General features: G+C 43.9%; 1 protein-coding gene across 3 annotated transcripts in view; it reads right to left on the reverse strand.

The window, feature by feature from the left end:
* Nucleotides 1-23381, reverse strand: part of RARB (retinoic acid receptor beta) — a gene marked incomplete at both ends in the record, with an annotated part of 427229 nt that overhangs the window by 76532 nt on the left and 327316 nt on the right. For all 3 annotated transcript variants that reach the window (XM_080715166.1, XM_080715168.1, XM_080715167.1), the window contains one exon: nucleotides 22317-22458. In XM_080715166.1, coding sequence (XP_080571292.1) covers nucleotides 22317-22458 — 142 coding nt within the window. The remainder of the gene's footprint in view (nucleotides 1-22316; nucleotides 22459-23381) is intronic.

Genomic DNA, 23381 nt, shown 5'->3' on the forward strand with positions numbered 1-23381 from the left:
CAGTTAAGTTGCTGAGTATCTTGCTAAATTGTTGAGGCTGCCCTCAAGCCTGTTGATCCTCTTGTCTCAGCCTCCCAAGTACTTTGATCTGGTGCACGCGCTACCACCTCTGGTGTATTTCTGAATTTTTTAAACAGAAATTTCAGTATTTCCCTTGTTTGTCATCCATGATGCTTGCCAAAACCAAACTACCAGGAAGGGGTTACCTATTTAATAAAAGGCCTGGCTAACTTCGCCAAAAGGCTTACCCCTTCCCTCCTTGAAATGCTGGACACCCCGTATTTGAAAACAATTCTTCCTATTTCTAAGTATTTGATTCATATCCTGATAGGACAGGAAAAAGAAATAGAAACAAGGACAAAGAGCCATTCCTCCGGGTAGACATCGTGCTTTTCCTCTTCTATACAGAGTCCGTGCTTCCAGCAGGGCATGGCGCCATAAGCCTACAATCTCAGTCTTTGAGAGGCTGTCAAATACGGAGCCAAACTGATTTCCTCTGAAGTGTCAATAAGTGATGGGACCTGGCACTTGGTCAGAGTAACTTCTATTTTCATGGCATTTTAAAGACACAACTGTTAAATGAAAAAAAAAACTTTAATGCTGAGAAAGGGAACCTATTACAAATGGCCTTTGTCTGGGACTTGGGGTCCTGGTGGTGGGTACAAATTGCCACCCAATCAGAGTATATGCCCTGCTCTCTGTGCCTACAGAGGGGTTGCTTGGACCTGTCCTTTCAGCTTCTCCCTTCCCAACTACAGCCTAATGATGAGAGACAGAGGAAGGACCAATCTTCTCATGGATTTAAAAAACTACATATTCATGCTAGTACCTCTAGAAAATGGGACGTGTATAATTACCACTTTAATGATTTCCCATACCAAGCAGGCACGTCTTCCTTTCAACCATTTTTGCTTCAAACATTTTTTATTTAAAAAATATTTTTTTGGGGGGGAAAGATAATGAAATTTTTTGTGTCTCGGGTATTTCATCTCTAAAACAGTGATACTCCTTTATGGCACACCATGACAAGAATGTTCCAAGAGCCCCCACATGAAAAGGTGACAGATGAGAGCGGGGGAAAAGGTAGTGAGAAAAGTCACTCTCGGCACATCATTATGTTAGAAAGCCACTTAGCAACTCTCTGCCTACTTTATTAGGAGCAGAGCACAGTATGAATTAGGTTTCACTGTAATTATGTCCTGGAAGCAAATATGATTTTCAATGAAGAGGTTTTACTGACTCTAATTAAAGGATGTTCCCGAGTCTATTGTCTCCGATTGTGCGATGTCTGGAAGGGATCTTATCATCACCTCGTGGCCCTGGTTCTACAGATGTGTGGTACCCGAGAGGTGAAGTGATCAGTCTCTGGCCACTCAGCTGGCTAGGGGGCATGGCAGCCCCTAGGTCTCACATTCTCTGCTCACAGTGTAATGCTTCTTAACAGCCTGCTACTCTATTAGATTAAGGTGAGTATATTCATACCTATTGCATGGATTTCTCCTTCCATTTACTAACCAGAACCACAGCAACGGTGGGTTCTCATTTCTTATCCTCCCCCCATATATCCTAGAAACAGCTGGAGGCACCAAAAATAACCCAGAAGCATCTATCTGCTCTCTGCAACAGCAAAATTCACTCTGTGACTCATGTTGGAAGCAGGAGATGAGCGTGGATGGAGGTGACACTTGGTGGATCTCTGTTATATAACTAGATCCCAGAAAGAAAACCTAGGAAAGATGGTTGGTTTTTGTTCATTGGTGGGTGGGCTTGTCTGTTTGATGGGAAGGGTTCGAAAGCTAAGGAGGCTGGGGAAATTCTACTGCAGCAGGAATAAGGACTGTATGTTTCTCCACTGGAGCCAGGCTCTGCATCGTCCAGACAAGAAGTCCTGGGTGCTGTGAACTTCAAGACAAAAGTAGGGCCCTGCCCTCCTTGTGTGATCGGGAAACCCCAGACGAAGTCTTTGGACCAATAAAATTCTCAGCTGTTGCCGGGCGTGGTGGCGCACGCCTATAATCCCCGCGCTTGGGAGGCAGAGACAGGAGGATCGCGCTGGTTCGGAGCCAGCCTTGCTGGCTTAAGAGACCCTGTTTCCAAATTAAAAGATATAAAAAAAATAGGTCTGGGAGTATAGCCTGGAGGTTGAAGGGCTTCCAGGAACCCCAGTACCACCAAAAACAAACAAACAAACAAATTCTCAACTGTTTTCTGTTGCTAAAACATTTTGTTCACTGAAGTGCTTTTTTAAAATTTTTATTGGTGCCTTGTAGTCATCCATCTTAATGGGGTACCAGAGAGTAGAGGCACGCATGCACATATCACTCATTTCGCCCTCCCCCAATTCCCACCCATTCTCTCCCCCTTTCTCCTTCTCATGTTTGGTTTTGATATGTTCATGAATGTACAACATGTGCATAAGGGAATTTCCCTCTTTCCCCCCTTCTGGATACTCCTGGTAGTTTGTATTCACAGGTTCCTTAGAAGGAAAAGGGGGCAGGTGTACATCTTCGTATCACAGGGAACCACATAAAGATGGGAACAGTTCTCTGTCTTGGAACCCACCTTTAGAATGGGCCGGCACCATGTTAGTTTGCTGAAGCGTATTAGTTCTAAATGTGTTTGGGTAGATTGTAAGAAGCATCAGTGAAGGGTTGTAAGAGTGTCCTGAGTTCCAAGTAAATCTTAAAACGTTCCATTATCTTTAATGTGCGGCTATAAATGGGTGAGACTTCACATAATCTATGGCCATTTAGACAGCCATAAAAGTCATCCTGGGATTTACCCGCTCCAGCTCAAGGGATTCTGCTCATGACAGTTCTCTCTCTCCTCTTCGAGAACCTGGCCTGTAGATCCAGTCTCCAGACCAGAAAATCAGGTTCGTCTTATTCATGTTGCCACTTGTTTTATCTAAAAAGAGAGTCACGCCCTGCGGATGTCTAAGTTCTCATCTGTCTGTGTATTTGACAGTGACGTGAGTTCACAGTGAGCTGCCTTCTAGCCAGAACCAGTTCCTTTTTCAATCCTGCACCTAAGCAGCTGAATTTTGGGGAGGGGTTGGAAGAGGATCAGTTTATTAATTTCCAGTCCAGAGTTGCAACCAGAAGATAACTACTGTATTACCAAGACATAATGGTAACCGCCGAGTAGCTTTTATGAGTTGGATGGAAAGCAAAACCGCAGTTACAAATTGTGCATATGTTTGGCATGGAGCAGAATGCTCATAATTGGTGTTGGAATTAAAACAGAAAATTTAAAGAGAGTGAATCGATCATGGCTGGGGTTGGTAAACTTGTTCTGAAGACAGCCAGATAATAAAGATGGCAGGCTTTTCAGGCTCTATGACTCCATCACAACTACTCAACTCTGTAGGTATAGAAGAAAACACCGGCAGATGATACATAAATAGATGTATGCGGCTCTGTTCCAATAAAGTTTTATTGCTCAAAACAGGCACCGGGCCAGATCTATCCTACAGTCTGAAGTTTGGTGTCCTTGGCTGTAAACTTTCACACTGAAGTAGACAGGCATGTTGCCACGGCTTGGATATGGCTTGAATGTGTCCCCTGAGGGTTCATGTATTAAAAAGCGTGGTCCCCAGGGTGGTGTCGTGAGAGGTGGCAAATCAAGTAGGACTTGGTCAGGTCATTGGAGATGCTGCTCTCAGAAGGAACTGATGTAGCTTTTGTGGGATTCTGGTAGGTTCTCATGACTGGGTTGTCCTTAAAGAACAAGCTGGGCCCCTCCTTTTTCTCTGGCTTTTTCTGTGTTGCCATGCGATCCCTCTCTCTCATCCAGTCTACTATCACGATGCCATCTGCCGTGAGGTCTTCATCAGAGTAGAGACTGATGGCTCCAGGTCCTGAACCTCCAGAACTGTGAGCTGAATGACCTCTTTCCTTTATATCCAGCTTTGGGTATTTCGTTACAGCAATGGGAAATAGACCAATATAGATTTTATCCCTAGATATGAAGATGTCTAAGTGTATAGGAATAGATTTGGTCTTCCTTGGGTAACCAAGAAACAAAATACAAATACAGAATTGGCATCAATTTTCTCAGATAATCCCATCTAAAACATTTTCAATAATCAATGTAACTTAATGTGTGAGAAAATGGGGAAAACTAAAGTTCTATCTCAGGCTAATATGAGTTAACCCCCTTTTTAAGAGAGCTTTCCTTTATAGGACAAAACTAACAAGTGTACACTTCAGTTAAGCAATAAACACACAAGATAAACTCGGGAAAGGAATATAATAACAGTTTTTAACATTTCAAACTCTATCTCTAATACGAATGTTTTTATGAATATGTGATCAAGTTGCGCATACTTTTGTTTTATATTCTCTAACTTAGCAATAGATTGGACTTCTGTTAAATTAAAAATAAACGCAACATCACTAGTCATTAGAAACGCAAGCGAAAGCCACAGTAAGATGCCATTTTCTACCCACTGACATGTCTAAAATAAAAAAAGGATGAAATACGGAGATTTTTTTTCAAGATTACGGAGCAACTGGAATTCTCAGACATTGCCAATGAACTGCAAAATGATCAAATAATGTGGCCGATAAGTCTATTCTTGAAGATATCTATCTCTACTCTTGGAATATATATGCATATATTTGCATATATACATATACACATATATTTATATATGTATTTATATATAAGCATATATATATATATATATATATATATATATATATATATATCCCTTGGAGATATATATATATATATCTCCAAGGGGTTTAAAGGATGAATATGTTTCCAAACTATTTAAACAATATACTTAGTTTATGCCATTAATACATGTTGATTCATAAAGAGAAAAATGTTACTAAAAGAGAAAAAGGCTCTAAAATATATAGTTGAATTTTACTTTCAAAAGGAGTATCAGCCTGATGTGGAAGCACAAGCACAAAACATGGCTGCCCTTTCATTCAAAATTTATAATGTATAAATTTTGTAATCCCAGTACTTGGGAGGCTGAGACAGGAGGATCACAGGTTTGGAGCCAGCCTCAGCAGCTTAGTGAGGCTTTTGGCAACTTAGTGAGACCTTGTTTCCAGATCAAATATAAAATAGGTCTGGAGGTATAGCTCGAAGATAGAAGGCCTCAAGGGTTCCATCCTCAGTACCACAGAAAAATAAAAATAAAAATAAAAGGAATATCAAATAGAAGCTAAGACAGTATCTTTTTTTTTTTTTTTTTTTTTTTTTTTTGCGGTACTGGAGATGGAACCCAGGGGCATTCTACCTCCGAACTACGCCCCCAGCCCTATTCTTTATTCTTTATTTAGAAACAGGGTCTCACTGAGTTGCAGAGGACCTCCCTAAGGAGCAGAAGCTGTCTGTGAACCGCGATCCTCCTGTTTCAGCCTCCCAAATGCTGAGATTACAAAATTTATACATTATAAATTTTGAATGAAAGGGCAGCCATGTTTTGTTTTGGAGAGGTCATCTCCATTGCACTATTTCAGGCCCATCCGTATTCCCTTGGGAATCTAGGGTAATAAAGATCACCTTGCTTTCCTATCCCCTTTTTATTCCAATTTGGAGAACAGATGAGATTTAACTACAGAAAAACATATTCTAAAAAAAAAAAGAGCAATGAAAATTTCCAAGGACAACTTAAATGATGTCTTGAATATTCTCTTTATCAGGACCCATAGGAGACATTATTCTCCAATATTATTATCTGAAAAATCTGCAATTCTTCTGTACAATGAGGCTGTTTTCATCGTATAGACCCTGAGACTCCTGTTACTGACCTTGTCTGTCTTTTTTTGTTGTTGTTCTGACTACAAAAATACCAGAACCATGTAAAATCCCACTCCTAGTACCTGTACACTTTTACATACTAACTTGAGGCTAACATTTATTTTACTAAAGTCATTTAGTCTAACCTTTTAAAATCCTTTGCTTTTGCCAGGCGTGGTGGCGCACGCTTGTAATCCCCACGCTTGGGAGGTGGAGACAGGAGGATCGCGCAGATTTGAAGCCAGCCTTGCTGGCTTAGGAGACCCTGTTTCCAAATAAAAAGTATAAAATAGGTCTGGGAGTGTAACCTGAAGGTAGAAGGGCTTCTAGGAACCCCAGTACCATCAAAAAAAAAAAAAAATGCTTTGCTTTTGTTTTTTGTTTATTTTGTGAATTGAACCTGGAGCCTTACACATCCTAAGCACATGTCCTACCACTGAGCTATAATTCCAGCCCCTTTGATTATTTTTTAAACTTGAGATTTAATTCAAAATATGATTTACTATAAAATTTATTCTCTTAAAATATGCTCCTTGGTGGTTATTCACATATTTACAAAGTTGTGAGGCCACCACCACAATCTAAGCCCAGAATATTTCATCACCCTAAAAAGGAGTCCCATCTGCCATCACTTTTCATTCTCTGCTTCCCCCACAACCCTTAGCAACTACTAATATACTCCATATTTCCAAGGATTTGCCAATTCCGAACATTTCATATAGATAAAGTCATATAACACATGCCCTTTATGTTTGGATTCTTTGACGTAGCACAATATATTCAAGCATCGTCTATGTTGTACCATGTATCGGTATTTCACTCCTTTTCATAGTTGAATAATATTCTACTGTGTAGATATACCACATTTTGTCTATTCATCAATTAGTGGATATTTGGGTTGCTTCTACTTTTTTGGTTATCAATATGCGTATATGAACAGTTCTGCCAAAGTTTTGGGTAGAGACATGTTTTTATTTCTCTCGGGCCTATACTTTGGAATAACATTGATGGGTCATATGTAGCTTGATGTAGTCTGACTTCCTAAGGAACTCCCAAACCATTTTCCATAACGGCCACATCATTCATTTTCCTAGCCGCAGTGTGTGAGGGTACAAATTTCCACACATCTTTGCTAACATTTCCCTGATGACTAAAGATGTTGAACATCTTTTCATGTGCTTGTTAGTTATTTTATTTATTTTTTCCTTTGGTGGAATGTCTATTCAAATCCACTGTCCGTTTTTTTAATTAGGCTATTTGTGTCTGCTACTTCTACATTTCAGTTTTTTCTCTTTGTGATTGAGATTTAACACACATGCACAGTCATGTATGTACATGCCCAATTGAGGTCCGCAATGCCCAGTGCCCCTCAAGGCTCCCATGTGCCTTGTTTAAGTTAATATCCCCTTCCTCTAGGTAACTACCTCTATCACATATATTGTTTTGCTCTTTCTAATCTTTGTAAAAAGGCAGTCACATGAAATGTTTATTTTCTAAGTGTATGTGGGGTGGCACTGGGGATTGAACCCAGGTGTGTTCTAACACTACCCCAACTCTTTTTTTTATATATATATTTTTTCTAGTACTGGAGATGGAACCCAGAGGCATTCTACCACTAAGCAACACCTATGGCCCTATTTTTTATTCTTTATTTTGAAACAGGGTTTCACTGAGTTGCAAAGGGCATCACTAAGTAGTAGCTGAGGCTGCCTGTGAACCTGCGATCCTCCTGTCTCAGCCTCCCAAATGCTGGGATTACAAGCATGTGCCACCACGCCCAGCCTTTATTTTTTATTTTGAAACAGAGTTTCACTAAATTATTGTGTACTGGCCTTCAACCTGTGTCTCTCCTGTCTCAGCTTCTCAAGCACTGGGTTTACAGGTGTGTACCATAGTGTTTGGGTCTAAGTTTTTCTGCTGATATAATGTCTATAAGTTTCATCCATGTTGATTCTTTTTTGTTGTTGTTGCTATGTGTATTTCATTATATGACTACCTCGCAACTCACTTACACATGGCACTGTTTGGGCTATTATCTACATTATCATAAACATCTTTGGGTGGGTCTCCATCTTCATTTCTCTTGAGTATGTTCTGAAAGAGCAAACTTACTGGGTCACACTGCCATATTTAGCTTTAAGAGATTTTGCCAAATAGTTTTGCAAACTTCGGCTTGATTTACACTCCTATGGGCCATGTACGAGAGCTCCAGTTGTTTCTCCCTTCTTCAACACCTGGTACCATGAGCCCTTTGAATGTCAGTTATTCTTGTGGAGTAAGACACCATGTTTCTAGTCGATGGGCATAATTCTATTACAAGGAACCCAGCCACACAGAAGACAAAGTTTATAAAAACAAAATGGACCTTGCATTCTGTACACCTGGACAGCTAGCATACTGGGGGATGCGAAGAAGGCTCTCTCCAGATGTCTGATTAGCTAAGAAGCCAAAAGGAAGCCCTGATGTCCCTTTTCTTCTGAACTACCTCACTCAGCTGCATGCATTAGAGGCGGGTAGGAGTACATCCTGAGCCTGCATATTTTCAGATTTCTGAGAGCTCAAAGTCCAAGGTCATCACAGCCAAGTTTCCACTCCAGAGCTTCGTCTGACACTTTCAGGACACAAAATGGGAACCTTTCATACCTAATGCTTTGCACTTGATTCTCTCCCTGCCCTCATTAAATCTCCTGAGTCGACAAAGTTTACTAGACACAATTTTATCTTTCCCTTTGGAAGGGATGACTAGCTTCTAAAGAGTCCTCTTTAGTGGGATTTCTTAGCTCTATTTAAAGATTGGAAACAATGCCACTTGAATCAAAATATGCTGAAAAGTCAGATCGAGTGATGGTACCACCCTTCTTCCCCCAAAGAAACATCAGCAATTTGCATATTCTACATCAACACATTTCTGTCCTTAAAATCATTTTGAAAATAAAACAGTTATGTTTTTTTAAATCATGGAGGTTTCATTTTCTTTCTTTCTTTTTTTTTTTTTACACTGGTAAAATGAAACACTGGGGCAATCAAGTGTACATTTTACACCCAAAGAGCCTTTCTCTTGAGAAAATAGAGCATTTGCTTTCCTCAGTCCTAGCACTCAAAGATGCCTGTCTCTGTCCATCTAGCCCATCAGATAATTGCTCAACTCTGCTTTCCAGCTGTAAAGGGAGAAATAAGAGGAACGACTGAACTGTGATAGTTAATATTTTGCAAAGGCAAAGGGAGAAGAGACAGGGGTTAAGTGCTTGATACCACTCCAGAAAGAGCAAGTTCCAGACTGTGCTCTATGCGTGGATTTATTGAGCAATTAAAGTAGCCACCCTCCAGAGAATTGCTGTCACTGGGAGAAGGGACTTAAGGGACCATGTGCGTCGCCCCAGAACACAGGGGCAGCAGGAGGATTTCAGGTTGCTATATTCAGGGAGGTATTTGTTTCCAAACAAAGGGCTCTCTGCCAGCTACTTTTGAAAGTGCGTGCATATTCATTCAGCCATCTCTCTGTGCTGGGGATTGTCTTTGGGCTTTGTGGTTTTATCAATGTCTATTTAAAGTGGAATGAAAAATAGCTCGAGATGAAAACACGGAGTATTTCCAGCCTAGAATGTGAAGATGCTTCCTTATTCTGATAGGGTTGATATCTGATTTCTCCCTCTCTGAAATTGCCACCTGTCTTATCATCTAATTGGGGTGTCTAACTGGGCTGTTTACTTTTTGGAGGTACATAACAGTGTACCTCAACAAGTAATACATTTGACAAAAAATTAGTGTGTGTGTGTGTGTGTGTGTGTGTGTGTGTGTGTGTGTACACAGTTTTAAGAAAGAGCAAATATTTCCTGTTAGAACATGTATCTGAGTTTTATTTGGTTATATCCACAATGGTGCCAACAACACTGGGATGTCATGTCATAAAAGGGGGGCATGCTATTTTTCATCTTATGTGAAGCAGGAAAAGAGGCAAAATGGAAAAGAAAAATGGGCTCACTGTGTCAAAGGGACCGAGAGTTTTTCTGAAGTTCATGTGAGTCAAATCTCTAACTCTTGGAAGAAGCTGATGACAATCTTCTTGACTCAGGATCTCCTGTCCTCAAGGACCCCTTGCCTCTAGACCATTCTAGAAACATCTATCCAGAACAAGGCATTAGGCTCACAGGTAAAGAACCACATATCAATCAGACTCTATCTTCCCTTGAGGCACAAACAGTCAGGGCAGGAAACTCTCTCCACACACACTCCATCCATCTATCCATCATCCATCCATCATCCATCCATCATCCATCTACCATCCATCCACCCATCCATCCCTCCATCCATCCATCTATCCATCCATCCATCCATCCATCTCCTGGACTCAAGAGCAAGTGTGACTCAAAGTCATCAAAGCAGAGGTGCCATAGACATGTCAACCTGCAGCAAGATGAGCGACCCACACACATTTCCTGTTGTCAGCCAATTGTACCACCTATGTACAGGTGTGCATGCTGCATGAGAGTGTCTGTGTCTGTGTCGATGTGCACATGTGCACTCATTCAGAATAAAGGTGGCTTGAAATAGGACCAGGAAAGGAGAAAGGAAGGCAACACAAGCAGAAAGAAGGCCACGCACACCCCAAGGCTGCACCACAAGGCAGCCCACCGAGGCCGCGGGGGATGCGACAAGGGACCAGTGTCCACCTGTGCTGGGTTGTGCCCACACTGAGACATTTGGAGCTGGTTCTGTAAGGGATGGAGGCTATGAATCCTAACACGGGATCTTCAGGCTCAGGGCTGAAGCTCTGTCCGGGTCCCCTCTAGCTGCACCCACAACACATCTATTGCTTGCTTTGTGGGTGCAGAGCTCAGCCCGGGTGGATAAATGCCAAATTCGAGTGGGCTTCGTGTTTTGAGTGAATGGACCACTGGGCCAACAGGAGCATTAGCTGTTCAGTACAGTTACTAACCACCACTGATGATCAAATAAACCGTTCTGTGGCAGCCAGGCTGGCTCAGCGCCACAGTGGGGGGAAGAGTAACACTTAGCTAAGTACCTGTTTTAGCCCCTGACGCAAATGAACAAAGCTACTTCTCACGTGAGCCACGGGCGGTGGGCACTATTATCATCTTCATGCACAGAGAGAGGAAGCCACCTGCCCAGGGGTCACACAGAGCCAAGTGGAGGTCTGGGAGCTGATTCCAGGCTGCCCCTGGAGTCCCTGCGTTTAGCCACAGCTGCAGGAGATGGAGCCCGCAGGACAACTTAAGGATATCCCAGGTCTCTCTCATTCCCTCCAAAGTCCACTGGATGCTTCAAATCCCACAACAACAGAGCCAGCTATTCAGGAATCCTTGGTTTTATCAGGACAGGATTAAACAGTCAATATCCAAGAAAAGTGAGACTCCAATGTCCTTCCTCAAACTGCACAGCTCGGGAGGTGGGGGAAAGCTGGGAGCAGGTAGCAAGAAGGAGGCAGCCCCAGGGGACGATAACCAGCAACTGAGGCACTCCGGAAACTCCAAAGGGGGCCGAGGGAAACTGCAGCTCTGGGCTCTGTTTCTGCTCTGGTAAAGGTCCAAGAACACTTGGCCAGCTAACAAATAAAACCAGGGTTTCCCAAATCTCAGTCCTTCCAGTACTAACTTCATGGCTTTACACAGAGTCACAGGCTAGTTGTCTTTTTTATGATTTTGTTTTTTATTTAATTAGTTTTGCTTAAACCATATTTAGAAAATATATTTGCACGGCCATTATCAAGGGGGAAATAGCATCACTTGTCATAAACAGGTTAAAAAATAGAGTTTTCAAGTCATCTTCTGATTATATATATATATATATATATATATATATATATATTTTTTTTTGGTGGTACTGGGGATAGAACCCTTCTAACTCTGGGCTACACTCCCAGACCTATTTTATATTTTTATTTGGAAACAGGGTCTCTTAAGCCGGCAAAGCTATCTTAAACCTGTACGATTCTCCTGTCTCTTACCTCCCAAGCATGGGGATTACAAACATGTGCCACCACGCCTGGCTATAAATAAAATTTTATTGGCGCAAAGCCATGCTGGATCACGCAGTTCTCAGGATGCAAGAGCACTTGTACCAAATAGCGCTGGTACTTGGTACTTGTACCAAACAGCGCTGCAAAGCTTCAAACATTTACTATCCAGCCATTAAAGAAAAAGGTTTTAGCCAGACGTTGTGGTGCACGATTGTAATCCCAACATGGAGGGGGCTGAGACAGGAGGATCACGGGTTCGGGGCCTCAGCAAATCAGTGAGTCCCTCAGCAATGGAGTGAGATCCTATTTCAAAACAAAAATAAAAATAAGGCTGGGGGTGTAGCTTGGAGGTAGAATGCTCCTAGGTTCAGTCCCTAGTACCTCACACACAAAAATGTTTTCAGATCTCTGAAGTAAAAACAATTCAGTCCTATCTAGGAATTGTTGCCCGTGCTCTCTGTTAAAAAGAGAGATTAAGAAAGGTTCGAGAAGTATTAATTAAGGATGTACTGGTATCAACCTGAGATTTTTTTTTCCATTGGCAATACAAACACACACTGAAAAGGGAATAACTCTATCTCTATATGACTTGATACTCTTTCGTGCCAAGTTCAACGCACTCTGAAATTCTGGGTTTGCTGTCGGAGAAACAAGCGTTATGTTGGTGTATATATCAAATCAACTCACATAAGGGGATGATGGAATGAATACTTGATCTAGGTGCAAACACAAGGGAAGACACTAAAAACTCGCCAGTAGCCTCAAACATATACAGGAGCCTCCCTGTTAGAGAAATAGGTAGAGTTGGAAAGGTTCTTGGTCTAAAATGAAAACACAACAAGGAAAGCCAGCAGCGTGACTCTGGGCAGGTCTCAATCTCTCTGCCTCTCAGAAAACTGAGAATCAACACCATTCCTGCCCTACTTGCTACATAGGCTGACCCAAAGTTTTGGGCTCCTGCTATTGTTAGATTTATCCTCCAAGCCTGGCATGGTGGTACACACTTGTAATTTCAGTACTTGGGATGCTGAAGACAGGAGGATCACAGGCTCGAGGCCAGCCTCAGCGACTTCGCGAGGCCCTCTGCAACCTAGCGAGACCCCGTTTCAGAAACAAAAAATGAAATAGGGCTGGGTGTGTAGCTCAGAGGTAGAAAGCACCTGGGTTCCATCTGCGGTACCACAAATGAATAAATTAAAAATGAATGAATGAATGAATCGGATGCCCTTCAATGGCTCATGTACTGAGTCTTGGTCCCAGGGTAGGGTACTGGGGGGGGGGTGAAGCCCTTAGGAAGCAGAGCCTACTGGAAGGAAGTTTGGTCACTGGGGGTGTGCCCTTGATTGAGCAGGACATCCTCAGGGCCCCTTCCCCTCTCTTTCTGTTTCCCAGCATCTTTGCTGGACTATGTGTCACCTGCCATGACACTCTGCCTCTACACAGACTCAAGGGATCCACCAGCCCTGGACTGATCCTCTGAAACCAGGAGCCAGAAAGCAGTTTTCCCTCCTGCTGAATAGTTTAGCTTGGGTCTCCGTCACAGAGACAGGAAGGGAGCACAGGAGTCGTGCATCTGTTGACGCCCTTTGTGACTGTCAACGATCACGCCATCATCCTTCGCTGGCTTTCTTCTACACAGCTGACCACGAAAGCGGTCCTTCTGGAGATACTGAAGGATAGATGAGAGGAGGTTGGGGAAGGGAGGTGACAGACGCAGAGGAGAGCGAGGCCACCAGGTGCTCGTGATGCATAAGGAGAGATGGAAGGTACCACTTGGGCCCAGAGAGGAGGGTGCTAGGAGGGAGCCAAGATGTTCCCCCGTGTGATTCAGCAGCACCAGGGGGACCCCGATGGCCTCACCTTGACTTATGCAGGAAGGGGGCCAGGCGGCCTTGCTAAGCTCCTGGTTCAGTTTCCTCCCCGGAGTTGGGTTCCCTGACACCAGGATACTTTCCCATTCTCTGATTACACACATCTCGGCATCTCGGGGCAAAGGAGCCATCTGCCTCCCGGTTTGCGGTAGGAGCTGAGGGAGGTGGCTATTTATTTTAGAAGGCATGCTTGCGAGCCGTATTCCTGATGCTCCAATGTAATAGCTGGGGCTGTCCATCTACACTGCGGTATTACAAACAAATCCTAAGGCACAGAGGCCCCGCTCTCCACTTTTTTCCTACAGTCCAATCCAGCTGTAGTTATTCTAAGAACAAACAGCCGTGCCAGTACCAATAAAACGAAGTCATCACCAAAGGACCTGGGAGAACAGCTGTCATTCTTTCAGCCCTACTGTGTGCCAAGTGCAGTATTAACTCCACAGAACGGCCCTGGGGAGGTTGCCAGGATAATCCCCATGTGTGGGTTAGCTCTACCACTTGAAGCAACATATATCCAGTTGGCTCCAGTTGAGACAGCTAGAGCGGAGCGCCAGATCGGAACCCAGATCCAGCTGACTTCAAAGCCCTGTGTTCTTCCCCCTGCTCCATTCCACCGCGGAATGGAAATTTCTCCTTTTTTCAGAGGCGAGAGTGTATTGAGTGTCCCCTTCCCTGGAGACGGGCAGCAGCAGGGAGAGACGTGTGAGTAAAACCGAAGGACTTGTCATACTTCCTTTGCAGCCCCAGCGCTAATGGGCTGAGCGTCCCACGGTGGTGGTGACGTCAGCCATCACAGTTGGGCTGCCCGGTGCCCAACCGGAATTCATGTGTTGTCGTCGTCGTCATTTTTATCTCCTGGACAGGTGCGGGGAAAACATTAGCATTTGGCAGATGGAAAGCGGTCATGGCATTTTTATTTTCCAACTTCCAGGACATTTTTAGATCTACAATACAAAGTTGCCCACCTTTCGCTTACTTTGGGGGAGCTTGTGTGCATTGGCGGGGAAGAGAAGGTGGGGGTTAATGGTGGGCCTCTTGTCGAGCAGAACGAGCTGATCGCCAGGAACCTAGCAAGCGTGGCTGCAAGCTGAGAGGTAACTTGGGAACCAATGAGGGAATAAACTAAAATTAGAAAGACATTAAGTGCCCCGATGATGATTTTTATGTAATTTCCCAAGTACACGGGGCAACTTACAATATGAATTTCCTTGTTATTATGCCAGTAAAATCTAGCCGTAGAACCAACGAGCGCATCAATATAATTTGTACGCTAGCAAAGGTGGTTTTTAACAGAGGGTAAGTGCCTTTATCCAAAAGGTTTGTTTTACTGTAAGTTTAGCACTTAGGAGGGAGGGGGCGAGAGAAGCCGAGAACAAATCCCGGCGCCAGCAGCTCGGTGTCTGCGCGAAGCATATTCATTCCAACCAATCAACCCAGGGGGACGTTCACGCCGAAAGTATAAATGAAAATTTAGAGACTTTATAAGAAGCCATTTTTGAGCTCAATATGCCCCAAATGAGAGGGTGTCAATGAGTGCTTGGGGACTCTTAAATTCAGATTATTCAATTGCTCGATTCTACAAATACACTTGTGAAACTGTCATCAGACCAAAAAATGCTATGAAACGACCGCAGAACAGTGTTCTCCAACACAGCTGCAGACGCGTCTCGCCCACCCTTCAGGAGTGCGGCCACAGAGACAGAAGCTCTAGAAGTTGGGTGAAGAGGTTCCCTGGGCCAATCGACAGCCAGTAATTTTTCAGAAAGAAAAGTGGAACTAATAGACGAGGGCTGGATTCCATCCTTAGCATCTCTGTACAGGCACAAGGGTGGGAACACCTGATCTCGGAGGACGGCGGCCGTAGGAACCTCGAGGATCCACGGCTGACCTTTTGTGGCGGGACGCAAGTCAAGACTCTGGCCCCATTCTTGTCTTCCATTTCCTTTCTGGCCTCCGGATCCCAATATTTAGCCTCACCCAGCCTCTCCTTCTTTTATCAGTGAGCACACTGTAATCAAGGTTTCATGAAGGGGAGCCCCAAGCCCCTCTGTCTGGCCATCTTGGCTGCTCTGTCTTATCCGGGCACCTACCTTGCACAGGTAAAAGAGGTGCCCACCGGGCTCCATTTTTTCATTGGCAAACACACTAGAGGATCTCATATCTTGGAGGGGAGAGGAGCGGAAAGAGGCAGCAGTTTGTGGAAACACTGTTGTCTAAACAGGATTAAAAGCATCCAGGCTCAGGGCACGCCTGTGCATGTGCCGTTAGTCAACACTAATGTTCCTCTTATCCAGGGGGAACGAGAAGCCAGGAGAAGTTGAATAACTTGCTCTGGGCCCCTAAGTGATGAGTGAAAGGCGACCGTGAAAATGTACACACCCCGAATTGTTTTGCGTCTGACAACTTTTCAGAAAGGAAAGCCAGACAGAAGCTAGAGTGGGCTGTCTTTTAAAACTGGCCACGACCTAACTCCACTGAGCCAAGCACTGTGCTAAGTTCTGGGGCTCCGAGGTGAGAAGACATGTTCCGTACCACGGAGGGGTCAATGTTGTACTTGATCTTAGCCAAAAGGCTGACGAGTGGTATATTAGGGGTTTATACCCAAGCCAGGAAGACTTGCTCATGTGTGAAAAATCATAGCATAATATGATGAGTTTGTGGTTCAGGAACGTATGTGCAAAGTACCATGGGGGATACAGGGGACAGAGTACCCCTGCCCAGGATGGGGTTGGGGCTAGGGGAAGCTTCAGGGAGGAGATAACATTTTAGCAGGTACCTGGGTTCAACTGAGGGTGAGGGTTGCAGGGCTCAGGGGTCAACCTGGTTAGTGTAGCTGGAAGCTTAGCACCTACTCAGGGGCATTCTACCTCTGAACTACACCCTCAGACATTTTTATTTGGTATTTTGAAACAGGGTCTCACTGAGTTGCTGAGTGTGGCAACAAATCTGTTATCCTCCTGTTTCAGCCTCCCAAGGACTGGGATTATGGGCACGCACCATCATTCCTGGCTTGTTTATGTATTTTCTTTTCTTTTTATCTTATTTTATTATTATTATTATTTTTGGTGGTATTATGGATGTAACCCAGAGGCATTCTACCTCCATGCTACACCCCCAGTGCTATTTTTTATTCTTTATTTTGAAACAGAGTCTCACTGAGTTGCAAAAGGCCTCACTAAGTAGCTGAGGCTGCTCACAAACTGCGATCCTCCTGTCAGCCTCCCAAATGCTGGGATTACAAGCGTGCACCACCACGCCTGGCTTGTTTATGTATTTTCTATGACTGCTTTTTATGTTAGGAAGGCAGAGGTGGCCCATGGCCCACAAAGCCAAAAATATCTTCTAAAATTTCAAAATTATTTCTAAAACAGCCAGCCTTACAAAACCAAAAACAACAACAACAACAAAAAAAATAATTTGCTGACTTCTGGCATAAGACTGGAACTATTCACCTGAATTTCTGTAATGGGCTGTGTGTGGTCATGTTCTCTGAGGCTTTTTACAATCTCTAAACTGCATCATCTTAAATCTCCTTTCACATCATGGAAAATTAGCTGGTTCCCATTATCATAACTTATTTGGAGCTTTCTCATAATCTGAAATGTTATGCTTTTATTCCTTTTCTGTTTTTGTTTTTGTTTTTTTCTTTGAGATTGAACCCAGGGGTATTCTACCTCCAAGCTACATTTCCAGTCTTATTTGATTTTTATTTATTTTTATTTTTTGGTGGTACTGGGGTTCCTGAAAGCCTTTCTACCTCTGAGCTATACTCCCAGACACCTATTTTTTTATACATATTTTTATTTGGAAACAGGGTCTCTTAAGCCAGCGAGGCTGGCTTCGAACCTGTGTGATCCTCCTGTCCCCGCCTCCCAAGCACGGGGATAACAAGCGTGCGCCACCACGCCCGGCTCTTATTTGATTTTTTAATTTTGAAACAGCATCTCACTCAGCTGCTGAGAGCCTCACCAAGTTGCTGAGGTTGGCTGAGATCTGCGCCGCCACGACCGGCTGCTTTTCTCCCTTTTTTTTTGCTTTTGCCTGGAGCGTTGCGTCTGCTCCCCTTGGCTGACATGGCTACGCGCCTCCTGCCCCACCAGGAGCAGCTCATGGCTCATCTCGGAGCCTTTTTGCTTCCTTGGCCTTTAACGCTTCATACATTTTTGTACCGCTTTTAGAATGCTGCTAAAAATCGATTTTTTTTCCCTCCCCTTACCATTACCACTCTCAAATCCCGTGCTCTGACAGGTAGCTATTCCTCTGCAAAAAGGCTTTCCTGATTCTATAAAGCCCTTGGAAAAGAACAGAAAGTACACCCACCCACATTTACAAAGCAGGAAAATGGAGAAATGATCACAGCTTCCTAGTAGGCCCGGTGAAGGGGTTTCTTTTACTACTAAGTCCCCTTACACATTTAAAATCAAATTTGATCCATAAGAATTAAATTGCACATGATTTCCTAGGGAATACGTCTCTAATATAAAACAAGGAAGAGCCGTTATTGTTTTATTAACCACTGGCAATAAAATAGGGTAAAAAGTACCTTGGTTTTAAATGTGGCTTTTTATAGCAGGCAGTATATATTTCAGTTTGAATAAGACTTTGTAATCAAAGTGCCTGGATCCAAATCCTAGCACTGCCCCTTACTAACTGTGTCACCTTGAATTAGGGAATTAACTTCTCTGTGCCTCATCTTCCATGTCTGCCCCTCCCCCAAGAAGGAAGGAGGGATTATAAGTAAGCTACCTACTAGGGTTATTGCAATGATCAACGGGATAAAACATTAAAAATATTTAGCGCGAGCCGGGCGTGGTGGCGCACGCTTGTCATCCCAGCATTTGGGAGGCTGAGACCAGAAAGAGATCGTGGTTCGCGGACAGCCTCAGCTACTTAGTGAGGCCCTCCACAACTTAGTGAGACCCTGTTTCAAAATAAAGAATAAAAAATAGGGCAGGGGGTAGAACTCGGAGGTCAAATGCCTCTGGGTTTCATCTCCAGACCCGAAAATAAAAATTTTTTAGCGCAATGCCTGGCACGTAGAAACACCCTTTCTAGTTAGCCATTACCATAATATGACTCAGATTTTTTTTTTTCTTTCTCCATATTCTCCCAAACAACATAAAGAGTTAAAAAAAAATGTTCTGGGAATAGCACTTTATATATCATAGCTGACCAGAAGTCAACTTTTACTCATCTCTCTCTCTCTTTTTTTTTTTTTTTTTAATACTAATCTGTGCTTTCAGCAGTACTGAGCATGAACCCCAGGGCCTCAGGCATGCTGGGCACGCGCTCTACTACTGGGCCACCCTGAGCCGGGTCGGCCTCCGGTCCTTGAGAGACCCCACCTAGCAGCACTTTCTCCCATAGCCCTGGGTGGTGTCAACCTTAACCCTGGGCTTGAAGAATTAACTCACAACCCATACCTAGCCTATGACAATACTCTAGTGCCTGGGCAAAGCCAGGTGTGCACAGCAGGTATATGGCCGCAGTTAAGCTGATGAGAATCGGTCCCTAGGCGCCGATGGATTGAGGGGAATCTAGAAGTATGTGTGTGTGTGTGTGTGTGTGTGTGTGTGTGTGTGTGTGTGTGTCTTTCCCTCACCCTCTCCCTTTCTTTCTCTCTCTCTCTTTATGGGCAGATGACCAGTCCGTAGCTGTTGGTGACCACTGTAGTGAGCCACAAGGCAGCTCTTCCCAAGGACATCAGTGCAAACACAGCTGTGAGGGATGAAGACAAACACGTGTCCTTGCGTCCAGCTGTCTCATCCTGGACTTTCCCATTGCGTGCACTGAGTATCTGAGCATAAGAGTTTGAGCCAGGCTTTCTGTCGTTTACACCCACCGGGCTCGGGCGTGTACTCATGAGCCGCCATGTCTTACGGCTTGACCCACAGGTGAACCTTGCTAACGCAGGGTGAGAAGAGGTGGCGGGTTTGAACTGTAGCCTTGGTTCTGTCTTTAGCCAGTCAGCGATTGCCAGGAAAGCGGGTTCATCTTTCCGGGTCGTGGCGTACTTGTATATCAAATGAGAGGTAAGTGAAAATCAATCTCCAAGATCCCTTTTCAGTTCAACATCCTACAAGGATCTATTATTCCTGGGTTCATTTCAGTGGTGTATAACGTGGCATAATTGATCACTGATTCTCAGATTGGCCTGCTTCTTTCTGTTTCATCCTTTAAGAATATTCTACTCATCTCTCCATTTCTATACCCCACATGTTTATTTCCTGTTCAATTTCCTTTAAAAAAAAAACATATCTATTTTTGTGTACTTGGACATCATGACTCCATTTTCTCCCCGTTTTTATAATTTTTGAATCTAATTAAGGTGATAAGTTCCTTGAGCTTTGGAAGCTGGAAGTTTTCTGTGGGTATAAACATTATTTATTTTAATTGCCAACCAAACTGCAAGTTTTTACAGAGCCTCAGGATATGAGTTTTAAGTAATATAAGCAGGAAATGGGTCTCCAGCCCACACAAAATAAATGCAAAAATACCGATGTTCCCTGAGTCCACATCTGGTTTGCTCATTTCTAATTTCAGCCGGAACTGAAATTCTCGACAGAAATGCACTGAGGTCTCCGCGAGTGCAGAAAATGTCAGACCAGAAATCAGAGCAAGAGGTGACCGTCCTGTGAGTCTGGCACATGGAAATAACCTGGCTATTTCAGGTCCTTGTGGCTTTCTCTTGGTGATAGGATTTGGGCCTGGAGATGACTAATTATTAGCTTCATATCCCCTGTGTACTGATTTCAAGTATATAGCTCCAAAGTTTGGAGATATGGAGAGAGCCATGGAACTGGGTGAAATAGTTATAAGTGGCCCATCGCCTACAGGCAAATTGTCCAGAAAGAAATCGCCCAGGCAGGAGGATTCTCTACCCGATAATCTTACCTCTTCCTGTTCACGGGGATCTGAAAATGACCAGGAGCCCATCTCCAAAGGTCTTACTGGGTGCTTCTTGACTAATATAACAAGAGGACCTGGAGGGGCCGGTTTAGCAATTTGGTGAGGTCTTTAAGGGCTTGATTTCTATCTTCCCATTTTTTCCACCTGCTTTGGGGGATGGCAGAGAGCTCCCAGTGGTACTGGCATCTATTTGTTTCCATGCATTGGAAAGGTGGGTACTTCTGATGGGGCGCTATAAGCATGAGTCAGGAATGACCTCTAACTGGACTGGCCTAAGTTATATGTTCACACAATGAACTGGGTACTATGGCTGGAACAGAGGATATACCAATGGGCTTAATTTACCTTGACTGTGTTAATCCCAACCCCAAAGTATAGAAACCCAAGGAGCATAAAAATAAACTAAAATCTGAGTCCAGTTAAAGACAGGTGGGAGGTGCAGGAAGCACAGTTGGAGTAGGTGGGCCGTAAGAAACGTCTGCCACCAAGAAAGAGCCACTACAACCCCTGAGCGGCAGCCCCAGAAGAGGTTGCCCGCTCAGGGAAACACAGCTTAGCTGTGGTGGCGCTCCCTCATCAGCTGGGTTGGTTTTTCCCCAGCCCTGAATTTCCCAGGTCCAAAATCTAGGAGCTCTTGATTCATCTAAACCCATGGTTGGGATTCCTGGTTCTTTTGGAGGACACTGACCACACTTCGAGTATCTCCAGAGCTCCTGCCTAGCACCTGGTCCAGTGATCCCTACACACAGTGGGCCTTTACCAAACACCAAGAGACAGAATGAATGAAAAGATAGCAATCCCAGAAGGGCTTCCCCTGGCACACATCCCTGTGACTTTTTTCAGACTGGCTCTCCCCAAGCCACTCACCTGCCACTTTAGTACTGGGATGGAACCCAGCAACATTCTACCTCCAAGCTACACTCCCAGCCCTATTTCTTACTCTTTATTTTGAAACAGGGTCTAAGTAGCTGAGGCTGGCCCACAAACCCATGATCCTCCTGTCTCAGCCTCCCAAGCACTGGGATTACAAGCATGTGCCACCACGCCCGGCCGAAGGCATGTATATTTCAAGTCCCTATTATCAGATATTTATGGATCCAGAACCAGTTTTTAATTTATTGAAATTCTCTCTTTTGCATTCATAAAATGTGTTATTGTTTGGAAGAGGGAGCTTGGAAGAAGTCAAGTCAAAATGGGGAGAATGCCAGTGCCCCAGATAGCAGAATGCTTCTTCTTAGAACAAAAGTTGCTGCTGTGTGCATGCAGGTCACTATCACAATGGACTACATTACAAAAAGAGACTTTAATGCACCCATAAAAGCGTTAAAAATAGATAAAATAAAACAAAAGTTATAGGATCCTTCCCAGCCAAAACAGGACAAATTAATATTGCAGTAAATATTCAGGGTCCTCACCTCATTTTATCCCCACTGATACAAACATGCTTATTCCTGCCGTTAAGGTGGGGGAATGGCATTGTCTTGTGATTTTGACACGGCTAACAGCTCTGGGATACACATTGAGTCAGCAACTGCCTTGGAGACAAACCTGCCATCCACAGCACCCAGCTCCCGCCTTTCCCCAGCTGCCACTCCAGTCTTATCTGAAAATGGCAACAGTGTTTTCCATTCCCCCACCCCCCCCACCCCCGTTAACACCTACCCTTGGCAACAGAGCACCAGTGGCCACGTCTGAATTTCACCTGCTGACAGCCTTCATAATTTGTCTTTGGAAGCCAAGCAAATACGTTTATAGATAAAGCAAACGGGGGAGAATTTCTTTTTTTAACTTCCACTTACATTCTTTGGACATTCCCACTTCGAAGCATTTCTGGAGCCGACAGTACTGGCACCGATTCCTGGTGACTTTATTAATGACACAGTTCTTATCTCGGTGACACGTGTAAATCATGTTCTTCTGAATACTTCTGCGGAAAAAGCCCTGGAAGCAAACATGAAGAGGAGCAAACTCAGTAAAACAACTACGCCAGCGAAGCTTCATAAGAAAAAAAAAAAAAAAAAAAACAAAAAACAAAACAGGTGCCGGGCGCGGTGGCGCACGCTTGTAATCCCAGCGCTTGGGAGGCTGAGGCAGGAGGATCCTGCAGGTTGGAAGCCAGCCTCAGCTACTGAGTGAGGCTCTCAGCAACCTAGTGAGACCCTGTTTCCAAATAAAATATAAAATAGGTGTGGGAGTGGAGCCTGGAGGTAGAAAAGCCCCTGGGTTCCATCCCCAGTACCACAAAAAAATAACAAAGCAAAACGAATTTTACCGGTGCATTTATTGGTATGGATACACACACACACACACACACACACACACACACACACACAGTGTTTTATATACATATATATTATACATATATATATATATATATATATATATATATATATATGTTGGGGATTGAACCCAGAGGTGCTCTACCACTGAGCTATACCCGCAGCCCTTTTGATTTCTATTTTGACAAATCTTCCAAATTTGTCATGGCTGGTCTCACACTTGGGATCCTCCTGCCTCAACCTCCCATGTGGCTGGGGTTATAGGTGTGTACCACTGTCCCTGGCCGTTTATTGCTCTTGAGTAATAAAGAGATGGCAGCAAAAAAGTTCACCTATTAAAACCCTTGTGAAATATTACTAGCTCTTCTTTTATAGCAAATCCCAAAGCCCCTTTTAATCAAAGCTAGGCATGACTGCTATTAACTTGCCGAAGGAAAATGACTACCAAGCTGATTCACTTGAAGAACATCGTGGGACCTGGGGCCCCTCCAAACAGATGTGGTTTACCAAGTTCCCTCACTAGGCAGAACGATTTCAGGTGAGCTCACTACTGAAAAACCATATACCAGGCACCGCATTTGCAAA

The sequence above is a fragment of the Muscardinus avellanarius genome (genome assembly GCF_963383645.1).
Source record: "Muscardinus avellanarius genome assembly, chromosome: 18".
NCBI lineage: Eukaryota > Metazoa > Chordata > Mammalia > Rodentia > Gliridae > Muscardinus > Muscardinus avellanarius.